At 37.3% G+C, this 24,323-nt stretch overlaps 1 protein-coding gene across 2 annotated transcripts in view; it reads right to left on the reverse strand.

Annotated features, from left to right (window-relative positions):
• The window catches only part of CEMIP2 (cell migration inducing hyaluronidase 2), an 84,725-nt gene that overhangs the window by 54,281 nt on the left and 6,121 nt on the right, over window positions 1-24,323 (reverse strand). The window contains exons 1-4 of one of the 2 annotated variants that reach the window (XM_059924899.1): window positions 21,749-21,815; window positions 13,853-14,195; window positions 3,927-4,067; window positions 2,772-3,333 (exon numbers count right to left, since the gene is read on the reverse strand). In XM_059924899.1, coding sequence (XP_059780882.1) covers window positions 2,772-3,333; window positions 3,927-4,067; window positions 13,853-14,183 — 1,034 coding nt within the window. In that variant the 5' untranslated portion in view covers window positions 14,184-14,195; window positions 21,749-21,815. Of the gene's footprint in view, window positions 1-2,771; window positions 3,334-3,926; window positions 4,068-13,852; window positions 14,196-21,748; window positions 21,816-24,323 lie in introns of those variants that run through there. The other variant, XM_059924898.1, reaches the window with a different exon arrangement.

The raw sequence follows: 24,323 nt of genomic DNA on the forward strand, positions 1-24,323 counted from the left end.
TTTTTTTAAGATCTCATGTATGCAAACAAGGCTGAGCACCACTCGATTATTGGTTTCTTAATATTCTTAAATTAAAACTGTAGAATCACTATCCAATAGATTTAAAATTTTACATGCTTTATATCTATTTGTTGAAAGCAGTATGTTTGAAAAACACCATTTTATTTCTGTGATACTGTGATAAACATCCCAGGGACTTTGCTCAAGCTTGTGGCAAAATCAATCAAAAAAAAAAGAAAGAACAAAGATAAAAAGTCAGAAAATTTGCCTTAAGACTCCTGGTTTAAAACATGAGAAGAAAAATGTCAACTTCCTACTGTAGAAAAAAAAAATGCCAAATGTAATCTATGCTAGACAGATGGCTGGATATTCACGGATGAAAGTTAACCAAAGCATGCCTACAACCTTACAGATTCTACACCCACCCCTGCGTGGATTAGCTACTCTTTGGCCGACTGTGCTTTATACCTCTATTTATATTCCTTGATACAGCAGAAAGAATCAAACGAAGAATGTCTCAATTTATTATCTCCTGTGTGAGAGGGAAGAGGAAGAATATCAGAGGCTTCCTTTATTTACCAGAACTGCCTCAGCAACTATAAAACAATGTTCTATTCTATTGATATTATCTCCAAAACACTCCTACTTCCCTCCTCCACTTGAGGAAAATTTCAGCATGCCAGAACATTATCTTCAAAGGGGCATGTTTATGTACCCTGGAGATAATGTCAGTGCAATGGAATGTTGGCAAAGGATCACAACTCTAATTCCTCCATCAAATCAGCAGCAATATTTCTAAATTCTAAAGGGAATTTAGAAACAGTAGGGAGAGGAACCCAAAAAAAGTCAAACAAAATATTCATAGCTAATGAACACACAAACCTAGAACAATAATGACATAAAGAAACAAAAGTTGTAATCTCCGGTATTACTGGATAGTGAAACAAAGTAGGTGTCTGACTTTGAACAGACCACACTTCCATTCATAGGTCTATAAATTATAGAAATATGTGTACATAAGCATGAAGAGATGGATAAAAGAACACTCAGAGAAGCACATTTTATAAGAGAGGTCTGAACTGGACAACCACCCAGATGTCCAGCAGTAAATACACTGTGCTATAGTCATACAACAGAAAATAAACAGCAATGAAAATAAGCCACCCTGCATGCACCAACATAAACGACACTCAATAACGAGGCTGAGCAAATAAGCCAGACACAAAATATAACATATTGTCTGCTTCCATTTATATGAAGTTCAAAGACAGGCAAACCTGAACTTGAGTGTTCTCCACAAATTCAGGGGAGTGGTTTACCTTTGGTGAACAGAGGGAGTGGTCAGTGAACAGGATGGGATAGGATGGGGGCTTCCAGGACACTGGCAACGTTCTCTTTCTTGATCTGGGTGGTAGCTACCCTGATATCACATGGTGATAAGTCATTAAACTCTACATTCTTGTTTTTAGCACTTTTCTGTATATATATATAATATTTAATTAAATCACCACCACCACCCCCCCAAAAAAACCACCTCTAAGCCCTCCTTCTCTACAGCCTACACAGTATACTCCTAAACTTCCCTCGGGCTTCTCACCTTTGGGAAGCCTCTACTGATTCCCCAAGGCTCCTTCTATTTGCACTCGCATCATACCCTGTAGCTGCACTAAGTGTCTCATTGTACGATCCCCTTCTACTTAGGTCTCTGTTTATCCACCAGATTAAAAGAGGACTCTGAGACAGTGTCCTTTCATCTAAGTATCTATGGGTACCCGGCGCTTAGAATCCCCTAAATATTCCCTGGGTGAGTAAAAAGCATTTTAAGAACATTACAGATGCTTTTTCTTCACTAATTTTTGCCTTCTTAACTTTCTCTACAATATCTATAGATAATATTCCATTCCAACACTGACCAAAGAAAAAATAATAACTAGATCAACCAACCATCAAAGGAAAAAAATAATAACTAGATCATTTCAACATGGGAGTTTTGAAGTCCTCTTGCTTCTCACTGCAGATATTCCCTGACTTTATTGTGAACAGTAAGCAGAATTAAAACTTCTGTTTTTTTGAATTAATTGTTGAGCCAGCTGCTTCCCCAGAACCCAGAACTGCATTAGGAAATCATGATTAACTAGACTATGGCATAAGAACACAAGAATAAATTGTAGGAATGAATCCTACTATCTGGATGAACCTCGTAGCCCTCCAACTTGTGCTTCCCCACATGTGCCAGGGCCCCAGAGGCCTGTGCCAATCAAACAAGCAGATTCAAATTAAAGGATTCAAAAAAAAAAAAAAAGAAAGAAAGAAAAAGAAAAAGAAAACTGTGCATGTTCCACCCCTCCTCAATCTTTTCAGACAACTTTTACACCTTAGCACGGAATTGGGCCCTAACCTTTCAACTCATAAGGTGCCTCAATTAGCTTGAGTTTCATATGATCTTCAGAAGATAATAAAAGAAGGAAGTCAATCTCCTTAAACTGCCTGATTGCTTTTCAGTACATTTCTGTTCTTAATTTTTCACAAGCCCAATGCTAAGGTTCACAAAGTGCTTCATAAACCAAAGCCAAGAAAAGAACTTTGTAAACAGTCTTCTGTCCTCCAGTTCAAAGCAAGAGGCAACCAGACTTCCAAATGGTAGTGGCCATTCTGGCCCCTGAAGTCAGACTGTGAAGTGTTTTGTTTCTTTCTCCATCCCGCTCTCCTCTCACACAGACACAGATGCTAATACATAGCAGGAAGGAAGGTAAAGAGATATGTATGCCCACCTGTAGCCCAGTCCTTGGATCAGCTTACTTCCCAGCCGGTCCTGGATCATTTGTATGGTTCCTTGTAAGAGGCTTTTGACTGCTGAATCTCCAACAGCTATGGCAACAATCCGTCCTGGATCCTGGTCTCTCAGGAATTTCTGAAGTCGCCTACTTTCATTGTGGTATTCATGGGTATCAAACCTCTCAATTTCCAAAATTTTGGCTGTGTCTTGGTCAATGACCCTCACATTGAGGCCCCTGGAAAAGTCCTTTTCAAAGGCATGGGAGCCAAAGGTCAAGCCTGAGGAATTCAGAGTTCTCACCAACAGTGTCCACGATGCCTTCTGTGCCCCATGTAATTCCAGTGTCCCGCCGGCTTCCACACCAATAAATTTTTTGCCAAATGTTGGCATACTTTCACCTTCATCTGACTTGCCATACAAGGCAATTGTCGCTTTGGATTTATAGCGGCAATTTTCTGCTCCAATATGAAGCGCCCCACCATCCTTGATCAGGATGTAACGAGTCCTCAAAGTAATATTTCTGGATCCATCTTTATCGTCCCCAAATACAAGCAGTCCTGCAGGGAATAACACTAAGTAAGCCAACTTCTGAAACATCTTTCTGAGGTACAGAGAAATAAATTTCATCTTAAGAGGGGAAAAAAGCACTTCCGCAGCTAAGTTGGGAAAAAGAATTTACTAGAAGTCTGCTTAGAAAATTGAACCTGTTTTCAAAACATATTAAACAAAGAAATGGAGAGTTCATATCTCAACACCCTAAAAATGCCCATGTGTATGAATTTCAATCCATTCACTTTAAAAGTAAACCATTTCTAGAAAAATATCTAAGACTCTACCAATCTGAATCTCACTTTCACGTATATTAACTCTCTCATCACTGTCCATAGTTGTAACAAAGATTTAGCTATGAGAGATGACCTTCTGGAACTATTCCCTTTTCTATAAATCAAGGGTCTTGACTTGAGTGATTTCTAAGGCCCTTCCAGCTCTTGAATTCTACTGTTCTACCTTAGGAACTTTTCCTGTCTCCATGGTTAGAGTGACACCACATCCTAAAAGCTAAGAATAGTTTTCTACATACAGAACATCAAACGTTGCCCTGTAGTAAAGAGCAACCTTGCTGTTCCCATAGACAGGGACCACTACTTACCTCCATCCTTAATGACTATAGAATTCACTGTGGCATCTGAGGTCAGGCGGAACATGTCTCCCTCCTTGATAACAACTTGTTTTGCAGAATCTTGTCCTGGATCCCAGTTCCTGAGACGGGGGTTTTGATCTGGGCAATTCTCTATAAAACAATGCAACATCGATATCCCATTAACCAACAATATGCAAAAATACCTTTAGCCAAATCCGAGTACTACCATCATTTATTGCAACCTGCAAGTAATGGGCTGACATATTTTAATTTCCTTCCATAAGGATGGAAGTCCCAGCCATCCCACCAAGCAGAGATGTGTCAAATCCTTTACTTCCTCAACATATAAAAAAGGTTTCACCACAAAACCAAGTTGCCATCCTCTAGTTTGGGTCAGAGTCCACAAGGTGAAAACAGAGTTCGCCTGAACTATCTACTCTGGAAATAAATCAACAGTAAGAGGCAAAACTCTGAATTGTTCTTGGACCCACTCTAGAAAGCCGTTTTAGAAAAGAAAATATGGAGTTACAGAAAGATAGAGAAGATGAAAAGGCAGAGGGCTATGTCGCAGATGAAGGAACAAGATAAAACCCCAGAAAAACAACTAAATGAAGTGGAGATAGGCAACCTTCCAGAAAAAGAATTCAGAATAATGATAGTGAAGATGATCCAGGACCTTGGAATAAGAATGGAGACAAAGATTGAGAAGATGCAAGAAATGATTAACAAAGACCTAGAAGAATTAAAGAACAAACAAACAGAGATGACCAATACAATAACTGAAATGAAAACTACACTAGAAGGAATCAATAGCAGAATAACTGAGGCAGAAGAACGGATAAGTGACCTGGAAGACAGAATGATGGAATTCACTGCCGCGGAACAGACTAAAGAAAAAAGAATGAAAAGAAATGAAGACAGCCTAAGAGACCTCTGGGACAACATTAAACGCAACAACATTCGCATTATAGGGGTCCCAGAAGGAGAAGAGAGAGAGAAAGGACCAGAGAAAATATTTGAAGAGATTATAGTCGAAAACTTCCCTAACATGGGAAAGGAAATAGCCACCCAAGTCCAGGAAGCGCAGAGAGTCCCATACAGGATAAACCCAAGGAGAAACACGCCGAGACACATAGTAATCAAAGTGGCAAAAATTAAAGACAAAGAAAAATTATTGAAAGCAGTAAGGGAAAAACGACAAATAACATACAAGGGAACTCCCATAAGGTTAACAGCTGATTTCTCAGCAGAAACTCTGCAAGCCAGAAGGGAGTGGCATGATATACTTAAAGTGATGAAAGGGAAGAACCTACAACCAAGATTACTCTACCCAGCAAGGATCTCATTTAGATTTGATGGAGAAATCAAAAGCTTTACAGACAAGCAAAAGCTAAGAGAATTCAGCACCACCAAACCAGCTCTACAACAAATGCTAAAGGAACTTCTCTAAGTGGGAAACACAAGAGAAGAAAAGGACCTACAAAAACAAACCCAAAACAATTAAGAAAATGGTCATAGGAACATACATATCGATTATTACCTTAAACGTGAATGGATTAAATGCCCCAACCAAAAGACATAGACTGGCTGAATGGATACAAAAACAAGACCCATATATATGCTGTCTACAAGAGACCCACTTTAGACCTAGGGACACATACAGACTGAAAGTGAGGGGATGGAAAAAGATATTCCATGCAAATGGAAATCAAAAGAAAGCTGGAGTAGCTATACTCATATCAGATAAAATAGACTTTAAAATAAAGAATGTTACAAGAGACAAGGAAGGACACTACATAATGATCCAGGGATCAATCCAAGAAGAAGATATAACAATTATAAATATATATGCACCCAACATAGGAGCACCTCAATACATAAGGCAACTGCTAACAGCTATAAAAGAGGAAATCGACAGTAACACAATAATAGTGGGGGACTTTAACACCTCACTTACACCAATGGACAGATCATCCAAAATGAAAATAAATAAGGAAACAGAAGCTTTAAATGACACAATAGACCAGATAGATTTAATTGATATATATCGGACATTCCATCCAAAAACAGCAGATTACACGTTCTTCTCAAGTGCGCACGGAACATTCTCCAAGATAGATCACATCTTGGGTCACAAATCAAGCCTCAGTAAATTTAAGAAAATTGAAATCATATCAAGCATCTTTTCTGACCACAACGCTATGAGATTAGAAATGAATTACAGGGAAAAAAACGTAAAAAGGACAAACACATGGAGGCTAAACAATACGTTACTAAATAACCAAGAGATCACTGAAGAAATCAAAGAGGAAATCAAAAAATACCTAGAGACAAATGACAATGAAAACACGACGACCCAAAACCTATGGGATGCAGCAAAAGCAGTTCTAAGAGGGAAGTTTATAGCTATACAAGCCTACCTAAAGAAACAAGAAAAAGCTCAAGTAAACAATCTAACCTTACACTTAAAGAAACTAGAGAAAGAAGAACAAACAAAACCCAAAGTTAGCAGAAGGAAAGAAATCATAAAGATCAGAGCAGAAATAAATGAAATAGAAACAAAGAAAACAATAGCAAAGATAAATAAAACTAAAAGTTGGTTCTTTGAGAAGATAAACAAAATTGATAAGCCATTAGCCAGGCTCATCAAGAAAAAGAGGGAGAGGACTCAAATCAATAAAATCAGAAATGAAAAAGGAGAAGTTACAACAGACACTGCAGAAATACAAAGCATCCTAAGAGACTACTACAAGCAACTTTATGCCAATAAAATGGACAACCTGGAAGAAATGGACAAATTCTTAGAAAGGTATAACCTTCCAAGACTGAACCAGGAAGAAATAGAAAATATGAACAGACCAATCACAAGTAATGAAATTGAAACTGTGATTAAAAATCTTCCAACAAACAAAAGTCCAGGACCAGACGGCTTCACAGGTGAATTCTATCAAACATTTAGAGAAGAGCTAACACCCATCCTTCTCAAACTCTTCCAAAAAATTGCAGAGGAAGGAACACTCCCAAACTCATTCTATGAGGCCACCATCACCCTGATACCAAAACCAGACAAAGACACTACAAAAAAAGAAAATTACAGACCAATATCACTGATGAATATAGATGCAAAAATCCTCAACAAAATACTAGCAAACAGAATCCAGCAACACATTAAAAGGATCATACACCACGATCAAGTGGGATTTATCCCAGGGATGCAAGGATTCTTCAATATACGCAAATCAATCAATGTGATACACCATATTAACAAATTGAAGAATAAAAACCATATGATCATCTCAATAGATGCAGAAAAAGCTTTTGACAAAATTCAACACCCATTTCTGATAAAAACTCTCCAGAAAGTGGGCATAGAGGGAAGCTACCTCAACATAATAAAGGCCATATATGACAAACCCACAGCAAACATCATTCTCAATGGTGAAAAACTGAAAGCATTTCCTCTAAGATCAGGAACGAGACAAGGATGTCCACTCTCACCACTATTATTCAACATAGTTTTGGAAGTCCTAGCCACGGCAATCAGAGAAGAAAAAGAAATAAAAGGAATACAAATTGGAAAAGAAGAAGTAAAACTGTCACTGTTTGCGGATGACATGATACTATACATAGAGAATCCTAAAACTGCCACCAGAAAACTGCTAGAGCTAATTAATGAATATGGTAAAGTTGCAGGATACAAAATTAATGCACAGAAATCTCTTGCATTCCTATACACTAATGATGAAAAATCTGAAAGAGAAATTATGGAAACACTCCCATTTACCATTGCAACAAAAAGAATAAAATACCTAGGAATAAACCTACCTAGGGAGACAAAAGACCTGTATGCAGAAAACTATAAGACACTGATGAAAGAAATTAAAGATGATACCAACAGATGGAGAGATATACCATGTTCTTGGATTGGAAGAATCAACATTGTGAAAATGAGTATACTACCCAAAGCAATCTACAGATTCAATGCAATCCCTATCAAATTACCAATGGCATTTTTTACTGAGCTAGAACAAATCATCTTAAAATTTGTATGGAGACACAAAAGACCCCGAATAGGCAAAGCAGTCTTGAGGCAAAAAAATGGAGCTGGAGGAATCAGACTCCCTGACTTCAGACTATACTACAAAGCTACAGTAATCAAGACAATATGGTACTGGCACAAAAACAGAAACATAGATCAATGGAACAAGATAGAAAGCCCAGACATTAACCCACGCACCTATGGTCAACTAATCTATGACAAAGGAGGCAAAGATATACAATGGAGAAAAGACAGTCTCTTCAATAAGTGGTGCTGGGAAAACTGGACAGCTACATGTAAAAGAATGAAATTAGAATACTCCCTAACACCATACACAAAAATAAACTCAAAATGGATTAGAGACCTAAATATAAGACTGGACACTATAAAACTCTTAGAGGAAAACATAGGAAGAACACTCTTTGACATAAATCACAGCAAGATCTTTTTTGATCCACCTCCTAGAGTAATGGAAATAAAAACAAAAATAAACAAGTGGGACCTAATGAAACTTCAAAGCTTTTGCACAGCAAAGGAAACCATAAACAAGACGAAAAGACAACCCTCAGAATGGGAGAAAATATTTGCAAATGAATCAACGGACAAAGGATTAATCTCCAAAATATATAAACAGCTCATTCAGCTCAATATCAAAGAAACAAACACCCCAATCCAAAAATGGGCAGAAGACCTAAATAGACATTTCTCCAAAGAAGACATACAGATGGCCACGAAGCACATGAAAAGATGCTCAACATCACTAATTATTAGAGAAATGCAAATCAAAACTACAATGAGGTATCACCTCACTCCTGTTAGAATGGGCATCATCAGAAAATCTACAAACAACAAATGCTGGAGAGGGTGTGGTGAAAAGGGAACCCTCTTGCACTGTTGGTGGGAATGTAAATTGATACAGCCACTATGGAGAACAATATGGAGGTTCCTTAAAAAACTAAAAATAGAATTACCATATGACCCAGCAATCCCACTACTGGGCATATACCCAGGGAAAACCGTAATTCAAAAAGACACATGCACCCGAATGTTCATTGCAGCACTATTTACAATAGCCAGGTCATGGAAGCAACCTAAATGCCCATCAACAGACGAATGGATAAAGAAGATGTGGTACATATATACAATGGAATATTACTCAGCCATAAAAAGGAACGAAATTGAGTCATTTGTTGAGACGTGGATGGATCTAGAGACTGTCATACAGAGTGAAGTAAGTCAGAAAGAGAAAAACAAATATCGTATATTAATGCATGTATGCGGAACCTAGAAAAATGGTACAGATGAGCCAGTTTGCAGGGCAGAAGTTGAGACACAGATGTAGAGAATGGACATATGGACACCAAGGGGGGAAAACTGCGGTGGGGTGGGGATGGTGGTGTGCTGAATTGGGCGATTGGGATTGACATGTATACACTGATGTGTATAAAACTGATGCCTAATAAGAACCTGCAGTATAAAAAAACAAACAAAACAACTAATACTAAACTTTCATTGGGTTATTTGTATGGAAATATGTTAATATAAATGTTTCAGACATTACATGAAATTTCTAAAAATCTTATATTTGTATTTGTATGGAAATATGTATGGAAATATGTTAATATAAATGTTTCAGACATTACATGAAATTTCTAAAAATCATATTTGTATTTGTATGGAAATATGTATGGGAATATGTTAATATAAATGTTTCAGACATTACATGAAATTACTAAAAATCTTATATTTGTACTTGTATGGAAATATGTATGGAAATATGTTAATATAAATGTTTCAGACATTACATGAAATTTCTAAAAATCTTATATGTTCTGGTATAATGTTATAAGTAATAATCCTAGTTATTACTTTAAAATGTATATCTCAGAAATAACTAATTTTCTTGTCAACTGCATTATTATGAACTGTCATCAAATCTTTAACCGTGGTCATTGTTAAGTCTTTTGTCATTTACAGACAGTTCTGGGTGTACTCTGATGATTTTGCAAATATGTTCCTATAAAAGGGTTTCATCTTCAAGAAATACATGGAAAAGACTCTGACAAGTACAGGTTTCTGGTAACGGAAAAAAAAAAAAAAAAAAAGAAAAGAAAATATGTTCACAACACACTGGTAAATAAAAAATGGAAATTGCTAAGCAATATGTATATTAGGTCTTCCCAGGTTCCTTCCTATGCACAGTGAATCATAAAGTAGGTGATAATAGCACTTCTTTCATTCCAAAGGCAGCTGCTGATAAACATCACCATCTTCAGACATGTATATTTTCCCAGCAAAGCTGCAAGAGTCAAATGGCCAAAGAATGACTTCTCATTTTCAGAGATGAGGAAACGGCAGATTAGAGAAGCCAAACCCTAGATTACTCAGCAAGTTGAGTGATATGGAAGTTCCCCTTTAAGAAATGAGGTTTACTTTCCTTGTAGCATTTCTTTACTAGAATTAGAATTTTCCTCTTGAGGGACTTCCCTGGTGGTATAGTGGGTAACACTTCGTGCTCCCAATGCAGGGGGACCGGGTTCGATCCCTGGTAGGGGAACTAGATCTCACATGCATGCCGCAACTAAGAGTCCAGAGGCCACAATGCCGCAACTAAGAAGTCCGCACACAACTAAGACCTGGTGCAGCTGAAATAAATAAATAAATAAATAAATATTTCTTGGAAAAAAATAGATGTGTATAGTGTACATAGTATGTTAGTAACGTGTAAGATATGTTAAAAAAAAAGAAATTGACTTCCCTGGTGGCGCAGTGGTTAAGAATCCACCTGCCAATGTAGGGGACATGGGTTCGAGCCCTGGTCCGGGAAGATCCCACGTGCCGCGGAGCAACTAAGCCCGTGCGCCACAACTACTGAGCCTGCGCTCTAGAGCCTGTGAGCCACAACTACTGAGCCCATGCACCACAACTACTGAAGCTCGTGTGCCACAACTACTGGAGCCCGCGGGCCTAGAGCCCGGGCTCCACAACAAGAGAAGCCACCGCAATGAGAAGCCCGCGCACCACAACGAAGAGCGGCCCCCACTCGCCACAACTAGAGAAAGCCCGCGCTCAGCAACGAAGACCCAACGCAGCCAAAAATAAATAAATTAATTAATTTTTAAAAATAAAATAAAAAATAAATGGAGTGTTCAAAAAAAAAGAATTTGCCTCTTGAATAGATCATGAAGAAAACATAGAAGTATTTTGCATTGCCACAGCTATTTAATGCATGAGACATTTAGTTTCTGCTATAATTTGGAAGAAAAGAGAGGAAAAAAAATCACACCAATTTTGACCAACTAATGACCAGGTAGTTATTGAGGATCAATTTGTCCACTCTGGACTAGATAGTGTAAAATTTATAAAGTATATAATTTATAAAATTTAGAATAAGCTCACAGCCCTCAGAGCATATAACCTAGCTTGGGAGAAAAAGCCGCCATGTATGAAATAATACTGAACAATGTGGTAGCTACTTTAGATGCAAAAGAGCTCACAGAAAGGAGGGGTGGGGCTAGAGTAACTGATGCAGCTTCAATGGAGCAGATGACACTAGACATAGATCCCCAAAGGGTGGACAGTATTTAAATAAGAGGAGCATGAAGGGGAGATAAGAATACCAGTGATACAAATATCCCTTACTATCCAAGTCCATTTGGTTGCTCATTTAGAATACCAAGATATAGCCTACATTTAAACTAAGCAAAGATAAGAATGGACAGGATATGTTTGCAAATCATATGAAGGTGGAAGGTATATGTTGGGGGATAATATGAGAAAAAGTAGAGACACTGGGTACATCACAAAGATATAATTTTCTATAGGAAGAAAATTGTGATTCCTGATTTTGAACTTGCACACCACTAATGCAAGCATCTATTTCTAAGCATTCATGTTGGCTCATGCTTTCTCTGAGGTGATAATAACCACTACAGTTAAAATTAGTCCCACTAGTTAAGACCTTGGCAATTATTTCATGGAATTAGTTTTTCTCCTAGCAGTTTCATAATCATTGATATTTAATTCTGATAAATCAATGATCATCACTATTATACTAAGAATAATCCTTAAACTTTTATTCCCATCGAAGAAACAAAACACATCTTGAATTCGTTCTGACTTAATACTGAGGATTTCTTGAGCTTTTCTTCTACCTCCCTCTCTACCCATAAAACATTTAGCTGGAATGCTCCATGATATCATAAGCAAATGTAGGCCCCAAGTAACAAGCACTGTACCCAGCTACAGAAGGAAATCCCAAAGGAATCTAAGTCTCAAAAGATCTAGAGCCTACTATAATAGTTATATAATTCCTCTTAATTGTTTATATTATTCCCCAGGAAAGCATGCTTCATTAGAAATTTTTTATCACCAAAAATTCCAGTCTGTTTTTTTCCAGTAAAGTACACTTAATGAGAAAATATATAGTCTGCAGAAAGCATCAAAAAAATAGCTTAGCTAGCCCCACCTTCTCAGCTACCCATTTGTTGAGTAGTGGATGCATTATCAAAGTTATGTAACAGCAATAACCACAGTGAGGCTGATCCTGAAATATTTCAGCATACCAGATCTTTCCACTGATATTCTGGCCTTATACTGCCAAAATGTGAAACTAAACGATGTTGATTCAAGGAACCACATCAGCAATTCAATGTCTTAGCTGGAATATGAAAACATCAATTAAAGCCACAGATTTCAGCTCTGATTTTCCATAATCTAGCATCCCTTTACTGTAGATTACTTGGAAAGAATGAATCAACCGCAGTGAATTTGGTTATTCCTCTGGAGAAAAGGGGAGAGAAAGTCAATGCTATGTGAAATGGAAAGCAATGTTGCAAGTTCTTTATGTGGTCTACTGGCTTGGCCGGCAAAGATGCTGAATGAACATCTCTCTTACTTTAGGTCATTTTCTTAGAAGTACTGACATTACCTCCCCCCCAAAACCTTAAAGGCTATAAGACCCCAAATCACCCATGAAAACTAAATAAACTAATATTTCTAAGTCTTATAACTGGTAAAATGCTTCTCAAACATTATACCCATTTAAGGAGGCACTAATTCAACAAAAATCTGTTGCAGACTATAAAAAAAAATGCAGACCAGTATGGTGCCAATCCAGTGGCCTGGTCTGCTTTTTCCACAGTGCTGAGCCCTTTGATTTTCAGAGAGACGGATAGGGTATATTATGAGGCCATTCTTCATTGGTACTATATTGAGGCTGACTGACAATAAACTTTTCAAAATCATTCAAAGTACTGCTATATTACCAACTTGAAAAGCAAAGGCCATTTAAGAAATTAAAATCTCCCTAAATGATGTTTAACTATGAAGACAAGTGTATCAGAACTTATACCTACTAATGGATGTTTTTCTTTAAGGATATACCTTGTTCCTCAAAAATATTGGAAGCTTCTCTTTTGGAACTGTCTCCCCAACTGGTTTCAAATGGCAGAACACAAATCTTATCACTTTCACTTTTTTTTCAATTAAATATACTTTATCACTGCATTTAGTAATTTTTATTACTAAAAACTTGTGCCAGTCTGAAAATCATACCTACCACAAAAGATGAAATTGTGCTACCACAGGATTTCAATAAAGACTCTTAAAATTACTATTTTGAAAAGAAATGCTCCAAGAAAGTCTTGAGTCCTGGGACAAAGTGGGAAAATGGAAAGGAAGAGCAATCCTTTAATTTTATCATTTCCAGTGGATTCCTTTAACAATTGCTCTCATTCATAAGAAGATACACCTCATATTATCTAATTATATATTAGTAAGCTAGAGCCAAGTTAAAATAACAAAAGATTTTTCAGAATTTATTCTACTATTTCCTTCCCTTCTTTCTTCTCCTAGAATGGGTTCTGTATGCACACATGCACACATACGCACTTACCATCTGGAGCATATTTTGAGGATATTCCTAAAATGACTGCAAGTGCAACAAAAAATGAGAAACTAGTAATAGCAAAGCAAATGAAAGTATTTTTGTGCTTCTTCTGCTTTCGGCTTTCTCTCTGGGCTTGTTGTTCCTCAGATGAGAAAGCAAAGGTGGCCCGGGCTTCCGGTCTGGTAGAGGTAAATTTGGCTGAAGCTTGGCTCTTTGGAGGAGGAGGGGGACGCAGTGGGACAACCTTCCCTGGAACATAGCCAGATGAGCGATGGCTGTTTCCATTCTGAGGTTGCAGGAAAGCAGGGGAGTGGCCCCTGGAATTAGTGGCATGCATGATATACTGTCACTGTGAAAAGAAAAGAAAATTAAGGCTCAGAAATGTGAGAATTGTAATGGCTTTTTTTTAGTATTGTGGTAAAATATACATAACATGAAGCTTACCGTTTTAACCATTTTTAAACGTAAAATCAGTGGCATTAAGCACATTCACAATGTTGTACAACCATTACAACCATCCATTTCCACAACATTTGCGTCATCCCAAACAGAAACTCTATAGCCATTAAGCAATAACATTCCCCCCTTCTCCCCAGTCCCTGGTAACCACTGTAATGCCTTTTTGAAAATATCAAGTCAGCTTATATCCTGGTATAATAAACTATGTCAACAATCACCTTCACTAATCGTCTTCTAATGCCATGGCTCTTCCACCCTGCACATTATAATCACCCGCTAACATTAATGCCCAGTGCCACACTCCCAAAATTAAGTCAGGAGCCAAGCATCTGTATCTTTTAAATGCTCCCCAAGTGACGCTAATGAGCATATAGGCTGAGAGCCACTGTTCTGTGGCAACTGTTCTCAATTGTGCATAAGAATCACCAGGGAATCTTGTTAAAAATGTAGATTCCCAGGCTCTCCACCCCAGTGATTCTGGCTCACTTGGTGGAAAGAGTGCCCTGGAGTTCACATTTTTAAAATGTACCTTGGTGACACTGAAGCAGGCGGTTACACCTTGAGTATCATTACTGTAAATCTCTTCAAATTGATGTTACAGTCCACGTGTCATATGAGGACCACAGGTGGCCCTAACAAGTTCCAGTAGGCAAGCATGCATGTTTAGGTGTCTAATTTTTCCCCAAAATTTATCTCCTTGTAAAGCAACTGAACTATTTTTAACCATGTTATCACTTAACAGACTGTGAATTCATTTAATGAGAAAGTCTATATTATTTCTTTAAATCCTCAAATTTTGTTTAAAAAATAGTAGCATTCAAAGATTATGGTTAAGATGATTTTTAAAAATAGCTAACATTCATAGAGCACTTACTGCCAGGCCCTGTTCTAAACACCTTACGTGTGTTAACTAATCTAATACATTTAATTTGTCATATTCATCTAACACGACAGATCTATGAGTAGGTGCCGTTATCGACACTTTACATATGAGAAAACTGAGGACTACAAAAGTTGATTCACTAGTTTACAGAGAACCAGGACTTGAACCCTAGAATTCTGAATCTAGAGTTCAGGCTCTTAACAGTTACACTCATGTGTCTTCCAAAACAATTGAGAGGCAATAATTTCAAAGAATCAGTTCTGCAAGGGTATAACTAGAACTGTGTTGAGTCTGAAAGGGCACCTTAATATTCTCAGAACTTCTTCATGCAGAAGTTTACCAGACTCTACATGATTCTTTCTTATCTAAGAGAAGCTGACATACACACAAAATGGCAGTCCTTTTTACTTTCTATATTCTTTATAGTAAGCATTTACCAGTTTTCAAATAAAAGAATAAGTTTTGAATGAAACCTTACTCTGTAACTTTGCCAAGTTAAAGAAAGAGAGGGAGGCTAGGAGGTAGGGAGAGAGAAAAAGAGAAAGAATGGAAGGAGGGAAGGAAGGAAAGAAGGAAGGAAGGAAGGAAGGGAGGAAGGGAGGGAGGGAAAGAAGCGCTGTCATTTAATGTTCTTATTTCAGCAACTGTGGATAAATAAGAAACATGATGTTCATTACTTCCCTTCCTTAACAACTGCAGCATCTCAGAGTCACCTGACTTCATTCAATACTCTTATAGTTAATCCCCCTCACCTTCTGCCAAAACAACAAAAAAGGGTACTTCCAAACTACTCTAAACTACAGCAAATCCATTAAACACAAAATGTGGCCATTAAAGAAGCCACAAATAAGTGTTCCCAGGACCCAAACGACCTGGAAATTAATGGGGACAGAAAGGGAATCTAATCAGGAATTGATGCTGATTTTACATGGGGCAAAGAACATTCTCAGAGTGTGTCTGTCAAAAACACTTGCTTTGTGGGGTTTGATTTCTGAACAAAAGTAATTATTTAGATGAAGCTTAAGCTCTATGACAAAGGGAGAACAACATGATCGAAGGTGCTGTTAAAGAAACTGCTGTATGTGTCAAGCAGCAGACCAAAATAATAGATACATCCTGCTGGAACAAATGAGAGAGTATGACAAAGACCCCTTTATGATCATCTATTAACGAAGAAAGGACTAAACTAGATACTCTTGAGTGCCAGGCTCACCAGGGTGAGAGGGGAATCAGACTATAATCTCCTCTGAAAGGGAGTGGAAATCTTTTGTTTGAAGCTGAAATCACTTGATACTTGATTGTTTCAGGGTGAGAAAGGTTGTTATTACTTAACAGCCTGGAGGCCCCTTTTGTGGGAGATAATGTCTCCAGATGTACCCAAAACAACAGAAAAAAAGGCAGTGAGAGCCTAAATGAAGTCACCATCCCACTGGGAAAAATATTTCTCTTCACATTCACAAAATGGTATCCTAACATGAAAATTCAGATGGTGTCTGCCACAAACTAACATGATCAATAAATCAAAAATAATCATGGTATGTTTTCCCCAGGACCCTTCTGCAAAACTGTATATATATTTTTCTATATATTATGAGTCCATTAGCTCTATTTTACTGAAAAACATGTAAATACATAAGCAACAAATACAATCATTATTTTCCTAAGTAACACATTATTGAAACTATGTTAGAATAAATTTACAAGAAAATAATAATATGCAGATTTTCCTCTCAATTTATTACAATTTTTTAGTAAGACACAAATACATTGCTTTAGGATTTCACTTTACATTTATGAGCTTGCTTTAGTAGTATTATAAATCAATTACTTTAAAATATATTGATTGCTAGCTAGATTTCAATTATTCATGGGGAAAAATTGTCATTTCACTCATTCAATAAGCAATTGCGAGCTCTTACTGTCATTAGAGAATTGTGGTAGGGACTATGGGGGAAAAAGATAAAAGATATACAGCATCCCCAAGAAATGCAATTCCTAAATTCAATTTTATTATTTATTTATTTTTAATTATTCCAAGTATTTATTTTAACAGTATTTGTGTCAATGAAATAGTATAAAAAGTTAAACAATATTACACAGAGTCCTAAATTCAATTTTAAATCACTTGCTTGAAGGAAGAGTGAAATTGACCAAGGAAATATCATGAAATACTGTGATAGGTTTCCAGGCTGCTCAGTCCATAAGGTTGTTATTACTGGTAGCATTAGTTTGAACATTAGTTTATGTTCCCAAGAACAACGGAGAAACCTAATAGAGGAAAGAGGATGAAGAGTTTCCCCTGGCTTGCAAGCTTTATTCAACGCTAGCATTAGGTGTCATTTTAAAATTTTTACTACAGATGGAGGTTTTTACTTAATATACTGTTAATTTGTTTATATCACCTGTCATTTTTAAAAGGGCTGTATTTCTAGTGGAAAGTACATAGTATACAGAAGGAACACACCAGTATTTTAAGATATATTTTAAGAGTTATTTTGGACTGTGCTAAACCCCTAAACACAGACAAACAATCCAAAATGAGGAATAACCCAAGTCATTCATATCAAATTTGGAAATACACTCTACAAAGCTTTTGGAGCATAATTTTTGGTATTTAGATGTTCCTTAGAAGAATTATCTTGTGAGTATTTATTTCCTGGATGATTAAAAACCTAGTAGCCCAAAAGCCTTGGTAATAATTAATTTAAAAATAAAATCACGCAATTAAAAATTTGCACCAGGAATTTAGGCAAAATTTAAAGTAGATAATGAAAGAAATTACTAAAAGTACGAAAAAATCATATCAACTTAAAGATATGCAAATGCTGAAAAAAGGGGTAGCGTTCAAAACCTAGTACTTTTGTCAAATTCTCAGTTGCCCTCACAAAAAAAAATACCTTAAAAATTTGCGGTTATTTTAAATAAAATTCTTCTCTTGGATAAAAAGAGTGTATAAACTCAAACAGTAACTGTGGGAGGGGCTTACAGTTGGTAAGAGTATTCAATTAATTAATTTGATTATAAATTACAATAATCACAGAAAGTAATTTATTTTGAAATTTCAACAACATTAAAGGAGATCATAGTTGGGGTTTTCTGACCTATTAAAAAGGGGCATGATTTTAAGAAAACTGAGATAGTCTCCTATAAAGTTTTCAAATACTGTGCTATTTCATCCATGAAGGCTTCTCAGGATGCCACAATAAGTTCCCTGCCTGTTCTTCCCTGTACTCCATTTAAAACTCTTATTGAATCACCTTGCTTTCTGCCTTATGTTTCAGTTAATGTAAGTACGTGTCCATCTCCTGCAGTTGACCAAAAGCCTCTTGAGAGCAGGGACAACACCTTACTCTTCTTGGTATTCTCACAGGAACTTACACCCAGTAGGAACTCAGTAAGTGCTTACTGAACTTAGAACTTACTGTTTTCCTCTCTCTCTCTCTCTCTCTCTCACACACACACACACACACACACAGATTGGAATTTCCCATTTACTCCTTTTTCAACATCCTTGAGGCTCTGGGAAATTTGTCTAATTTCCATATTAGTTGCCCTAATTTGGGAAAAATTGAGAACATTTACTACTTCAAGCAAAAAAGTCAACGCATTAATTTTTACAAAATGCTAATATGCAATCTAGTGGGTGACTAAAAGGGTATTATTAACAACTGCAAATAGAAATTCTAAAGATAAAGAACATCAAACCATCTAGACAAGTTCAACTTTTCACAATATTTGTAAGTTTTAACCACACATTATGAAATGCAGTAGGTACTTAGGAAAAAGGAAATGTTCCATTCCACTTTATATTGTTATGCTGACAGCAAATAAATGCTATGATCAAAGGAAAAGTCTTCCCAATACAGAGAGAGCGGCAATTAATTCAAAACTCCTAAGAACTCTTTAAAAGGGCTGAGTTTTCATTTTCTTTCTACTGCTGAGCTACTAATACAGAAGGCCAATTGCCTACCACAAGTGCTTATCACTTACACAGTGGTTGAGGACACTTGCCCTATAGTGCAAAATCATCCAGCCCCTCCAACCCAACGTAGGGGTGTCCCACAGCCCACTGCTGTGCCATGCATATTGGCCCCATCATACTGAACACCTAATGAAAATGCAATACTTTTGACTCATTTAAGTTCTTTTAAATCCTGCCTACACTTGGTATAAAAACTTATTTTTGAATGGAAAATTCAGGCTTGTAGGAACAGTCAAGAAACTGGCATGATCTCCTCAAGTTTATCTTTCTTTGATGAAGGACATAATTCTTGAAACAGTATCCAACCTAAAGGTCAGTTCCACAAATTAGTCTACTTTCTGAGAGTTTCAGTACAACTGGCCAAAACCTGGCTAAGGAAACTTTTCCTTTTATTAAGATCTTAGTAGGTCTTTGTAACACACTGGTATGCTCAGTCACAGCAAAAATAAAGGTAAATTATGTCAGGAAAGAGAGGTGTTTGTGAATTATCATGAAAACAAATGATAATTTTGTTTATAATTACTAGTAATCATGACCTAACAAAATTCTTAACCAGCTCCTAATGGCCTTGAACTTTCAATTAACGGTTCTAACTTCCAATCTCCTATTTTTAAGAGAAGGACAAGAGAGAATAACATCAAGGTGATTTTCAGGTTTGGGTTTTTTTTGTGTGTGGGGCGGGGGAGTAGGAGGTAGGATGTTTCATCTAGTTTTGTTTTAGATTCAGATTATGTCTGTAGTTGATAAACAATGAGCTCAACAACTCAATCATTCAAAACTATTCAGTAAGAAACAAACTTAGCAAAGTTGACTTTTAGGATCTTTAATTTCACAAACTGTCAAATATTTAAGTGTGATCAATATTCTCATATAAAGATTTTCAAATGCAAAGGATAAAACAAAGAGAGTTTCGGAGAAGGGGAATTCTCTTATACATAGTTTAGCAGAATATAGTTTATTACATATTCTATTCCCAGACCAAACAAGATAAAACACATTTTTCTACAACAATGACTGCAAAGGAATTCAGCATAAATGCTAGGTCTATTCCTATAGCTATTTGAGAGAAAATAGACAGATGGTGGGAAAAAAAATAAGTTCACTTTCATTCAGAGATCTGCTTGGTTTTGTGTAACCAGACTCCCAAAGAAATGAATACTCTGAGACTTCTAAACAGGACAGTGCCTTCACACTGTCACATTCACACATTCTCCATTATTACCCAGCACTTGTCATAGCCCTTCTGTCTCTGTCCTTCAACTCTCCAAATCAGGATGAGTCACTAGCACCTGCAACTGTCTGGCACATTCCCAAGAAATAAGACACTTTGCAGAGTTAGTTTACCTGCATTGATTTCTGCTCATTTTACTAAGCTGATCACACCGAGGCCAATGCTCAGAAATGCAAGGGGAATGCACCAACCCTGAATCATAAACAGCTCCCTATGAAGTGAAAGGATAAGGTACTGAGACACTTTAATTCTAATCTTCTACCTTCTTTTCTCCACTTGGTCAATTTAGACACATATGATGAATGATATGCTCAAAAGTTAACCTACTATTATATATAAACACCAATATGCACCTGACTTCCAGTTTGGTACCATATATTGTTCACATTATCTCCCCCCTCAAAAGGAAATAACTCTCTCAATACACACTAACTCTGTTAAACCACAATACCGAGAAATCACAAGGAATATTTCAAACATATAGTCCTAAAAAGACTAAATTTACTAAAAAGAAAATTTTTCCCACTAAGCATTTGAGTTGGAATAATTATTATTTAAAGTTAGAAGACATTTTTTTCCCTGCTTAGAAATTCACTTTTCATCTAATCTATACTCTCTTTGCTAGAAAACTATAGTCAGGAAACAGTAAATCCCTGGAAAACAAAAATTAACTACAAATACCAAGAGTTTGCTTTCGTGGAAAACAACGAAACAATATATGCTCATGGGTCTGTATTTAAGGATTTCAGATTAGCAAATTAGCTACAATTTCACTGAAGTGTATATATCCTTGGCAGATTCTATTGGAATCTCCTGTTAAAATATGGTCCCTCAAAACAGAGTCTTTATTTATATCTAATGCCCAAAGTAAACCCAGTGAACACTTTCGCACTTTAAAGTAAGTGACCTTTAAGAAATAGTTTAATTCATTATTTTACTCCTCTCATTTATGCAAGGTATAGGAGGCAGATGTCTGATTTTTCTGCCACCAAATATACTCATTAATCCTGTCTTTTTTCATATCTGTTAGCCTGTCCGTGAAAAGCAATGCTTGACCCTAAAGCCAAGATGGCTGATAGCGCGAAAAGACTGGAGAACATTATCCCGGGAAACAAAAGAGAAACAAAAGGGGCAAAAATACAGATCTACAGACCAAGGCGGGTAGAAAGGGTGACAACTGAACAATATCTCACATTCCTCGCCCAATCAAAAACAAAATTTTTAAAAAAGAGCAAAGTACGTAGGCCTCTGGGTAGAAGTAAAGAACTAAAGGATAAGCAAAACTAGAGGATGATTGTTCTTCAACTTGGAAAATTGGAGAGAGAAGGAGAGGGTCATGTTACCTACCAGTTCTCTGCTCTTCACGTCTGTTTCCTTTCTTCCGACTATTATTCCTCAGATTCCTTTTTCTCCTTAATTCTTTCTACTGAAAGCTGTTCTTTTTTCTCCCCTCCCTCTCAAGGGTCTTTAGACCATCCCCCTTCGCCCTTTTTCCCCACTGGCTGGGAGGACACAGCAGAGAGACTCCCAACCTGCTGACAGTGACGGATGGCTGTGCAGAGGCACACGATGGCGGACGCAGGCATGTCATCAGCCTTGCAGCTGGCCTTCGAAAGAAAGAACCAAAGCCTAAGTCTGACCTGAGGGAGGCTGATTTAATTAAGGTCATAGCAAAGGGCAGAGCTGCCTGTGGGCTGCATTCTCTGCCGAGTGCCAGGGACAAAGCTTTAAGATGCTTCTCCAGAAGAAAAATTCAAGAAAGTCATGTTGGTAGAATGTTGAAAGGTGGGGAAAACAGAAAAGACAACAGAGATGTGTTTGATAAATAAGTATAGGTGTACCAAAAGTTTATGATCCAGTGATATACAGACATCAAAATGCAGTGACAGTAGAAAACATATACCAAGTATGTTTTGACATGCCTTTCAAACTAAGAAACATCCCAGATGAATAATGAGATGCCCAGACTGAAGTGATCCAGGCTACTCAATCCAACATCAAAGCAAAGTTTCTATTAATGGCAGGGGCAGGATCAGAATCCAAATGTATATATATTTTTTAACCTACAACACATAGTCTATTTTTCATACAGTATATTTAAGAGAAAAGCCTTACCAAACAGGGAATGCATTCAGGTTTGGGGATTGCTTATGAGACAAGGATTTTGCTAGATGATTGGGACCCAGTGGTGCAAAAAATATACATGATCTCTACCTTCAAGAAGCACATAGCCTAGCGTTGGGCGGGGGGGGTGTCAGACGATAACACAGGTAAACAAGTAATTACAATATATGTTGAGGCAAAGACACTGGGCTGGGGTGTCTAAAGGGGTGATAGCCTGATTTTATTAAATCCCAAACTTACTTACCCAAATGTATACCATCAGACTACTACTAATACCTTCCTTTGCATGTGTGAACTAAAATCTACCACTGAACTCTGCCCCTAAAATGACAACACACTGCCCAACAATAACCAATATAGGGAGAAAACAACAAACTCATGATGTCTTTCGTAGGCTCCAGAAGGCTGGCTGGCAGGTGTCACCTGCAGATGAGTTCCTGGCCAAAATACAAAAAAAAAACAGTCCCTGTCCTCCTAGGGCTTGTGAAACCTAGGCCTACCATAGGGACCATATTACACGCCTTCCACAGTCTCCTTGACATTTGTCAAATTCAGGGGTACCAGAGAGTCAAAAGGCAGGACCCCCAGTGAACGAGCAATTACTCAGCACCGGAGCAGAGGCTGGACTTTGCATGGCTGAACAGGGATAGAATACTGCCAGCAGGAGCAGGACAGGTAAACAGGGGCTGAGTAATGAGCTCAAGTGACGAGGACAAGCACAAACAGGGAGCAAGAAGAAATGCTTTAAGGCTAAAGCCAAGTTCAGACGACATGGTAACCAGGCAGCTGGGGAAGGTTATCCATGAACTGACCATATACTGTGAAGGGGGGCCATATGGTAAGGACAGGCACTTGGGCAAGCAGCAACCAATATCCATCAAAAGATGTCATTAATCATGTGGATAAGACGATTTATCTCTCATTTGGCCTTTTCACCTATACCTTCATACACAGCCCACTTGCTACCAAATTGCTAGCTTCTCAACATTACTAGCACTTCATTCTGTCTGAGTACATGGCATTGGATGGTTGGGGAATGGCTATCACCAAGCACCTATTGAACAATTAAAGCCATATCTTTTGCATTAATGAAGTATAATATTTTTTAAATCTTCATACAACGTTGACTTTATAGTGGTGGCACTGGTGGTATTAAAAAGAATGGTATGTGTGGGGGGTTTTTTTTACCCACAATTTTTTAAAAAATGACTCATTTTTCTCATTTCTTCTGTAACCGGAATCAGGCATTTGTCCTTGTGCTAAACTTAATCTTTCCAATTCCTTAAATGTTAATAATGAATTTTCCAACCTCATTGTGTGTTAAAAAACAAAAAAACAAACAAACAAAAAACCTCATTCATTCTTCAGGGAAGTGAGTCACCACTAGCAGAGACCATTATGATAAGAGAAGGCTTGTAGTCTCCAAGCACAAGCCAGTAATTAGGCAAGAGCCCCCAAATCAATAATAATTTCACTCTTCGGAGAGACTTAGTAATCAGACACGACACCTAGTTTGTGGTGAATATGCATATGTTTTAAGATACTAACATCAAACTCAGAGTCAATGAGGACAATTCTTTTCTCAGTTGCTCAATATGGATTGTCTTAAACTGCAACCTTTTCAGGCAAAAACAATGTTCCAGTCGCACTTCTATGCAATGTTAAAGTCATTTTAAAAATACATTAAAGCTAAGACCGCCACAAGCTCTCCTAGGCAAACTTTTCATAATATAGAATCTCATCGAACGCTGCCAAAGTTTTACTTATTGTCCAAACTAAGATGAAGCCCTGATAAAGT

Source organism: Balaenoptera ricei, chromosome 6 (genome assembly GCF_028023285.1).
Source record: "Balaenoptera ricei isolate mBalRic1 chromosome 6, mBalRic1.hap2, whole genome shotgun sequence".
NCBI classification, from domain to species: Eukaryota; Metazoa; Chordata; class Mammalia; order Artiodactyla; family Balaenopteridae; genus Balaenoptera; species Balaenoptera ricei.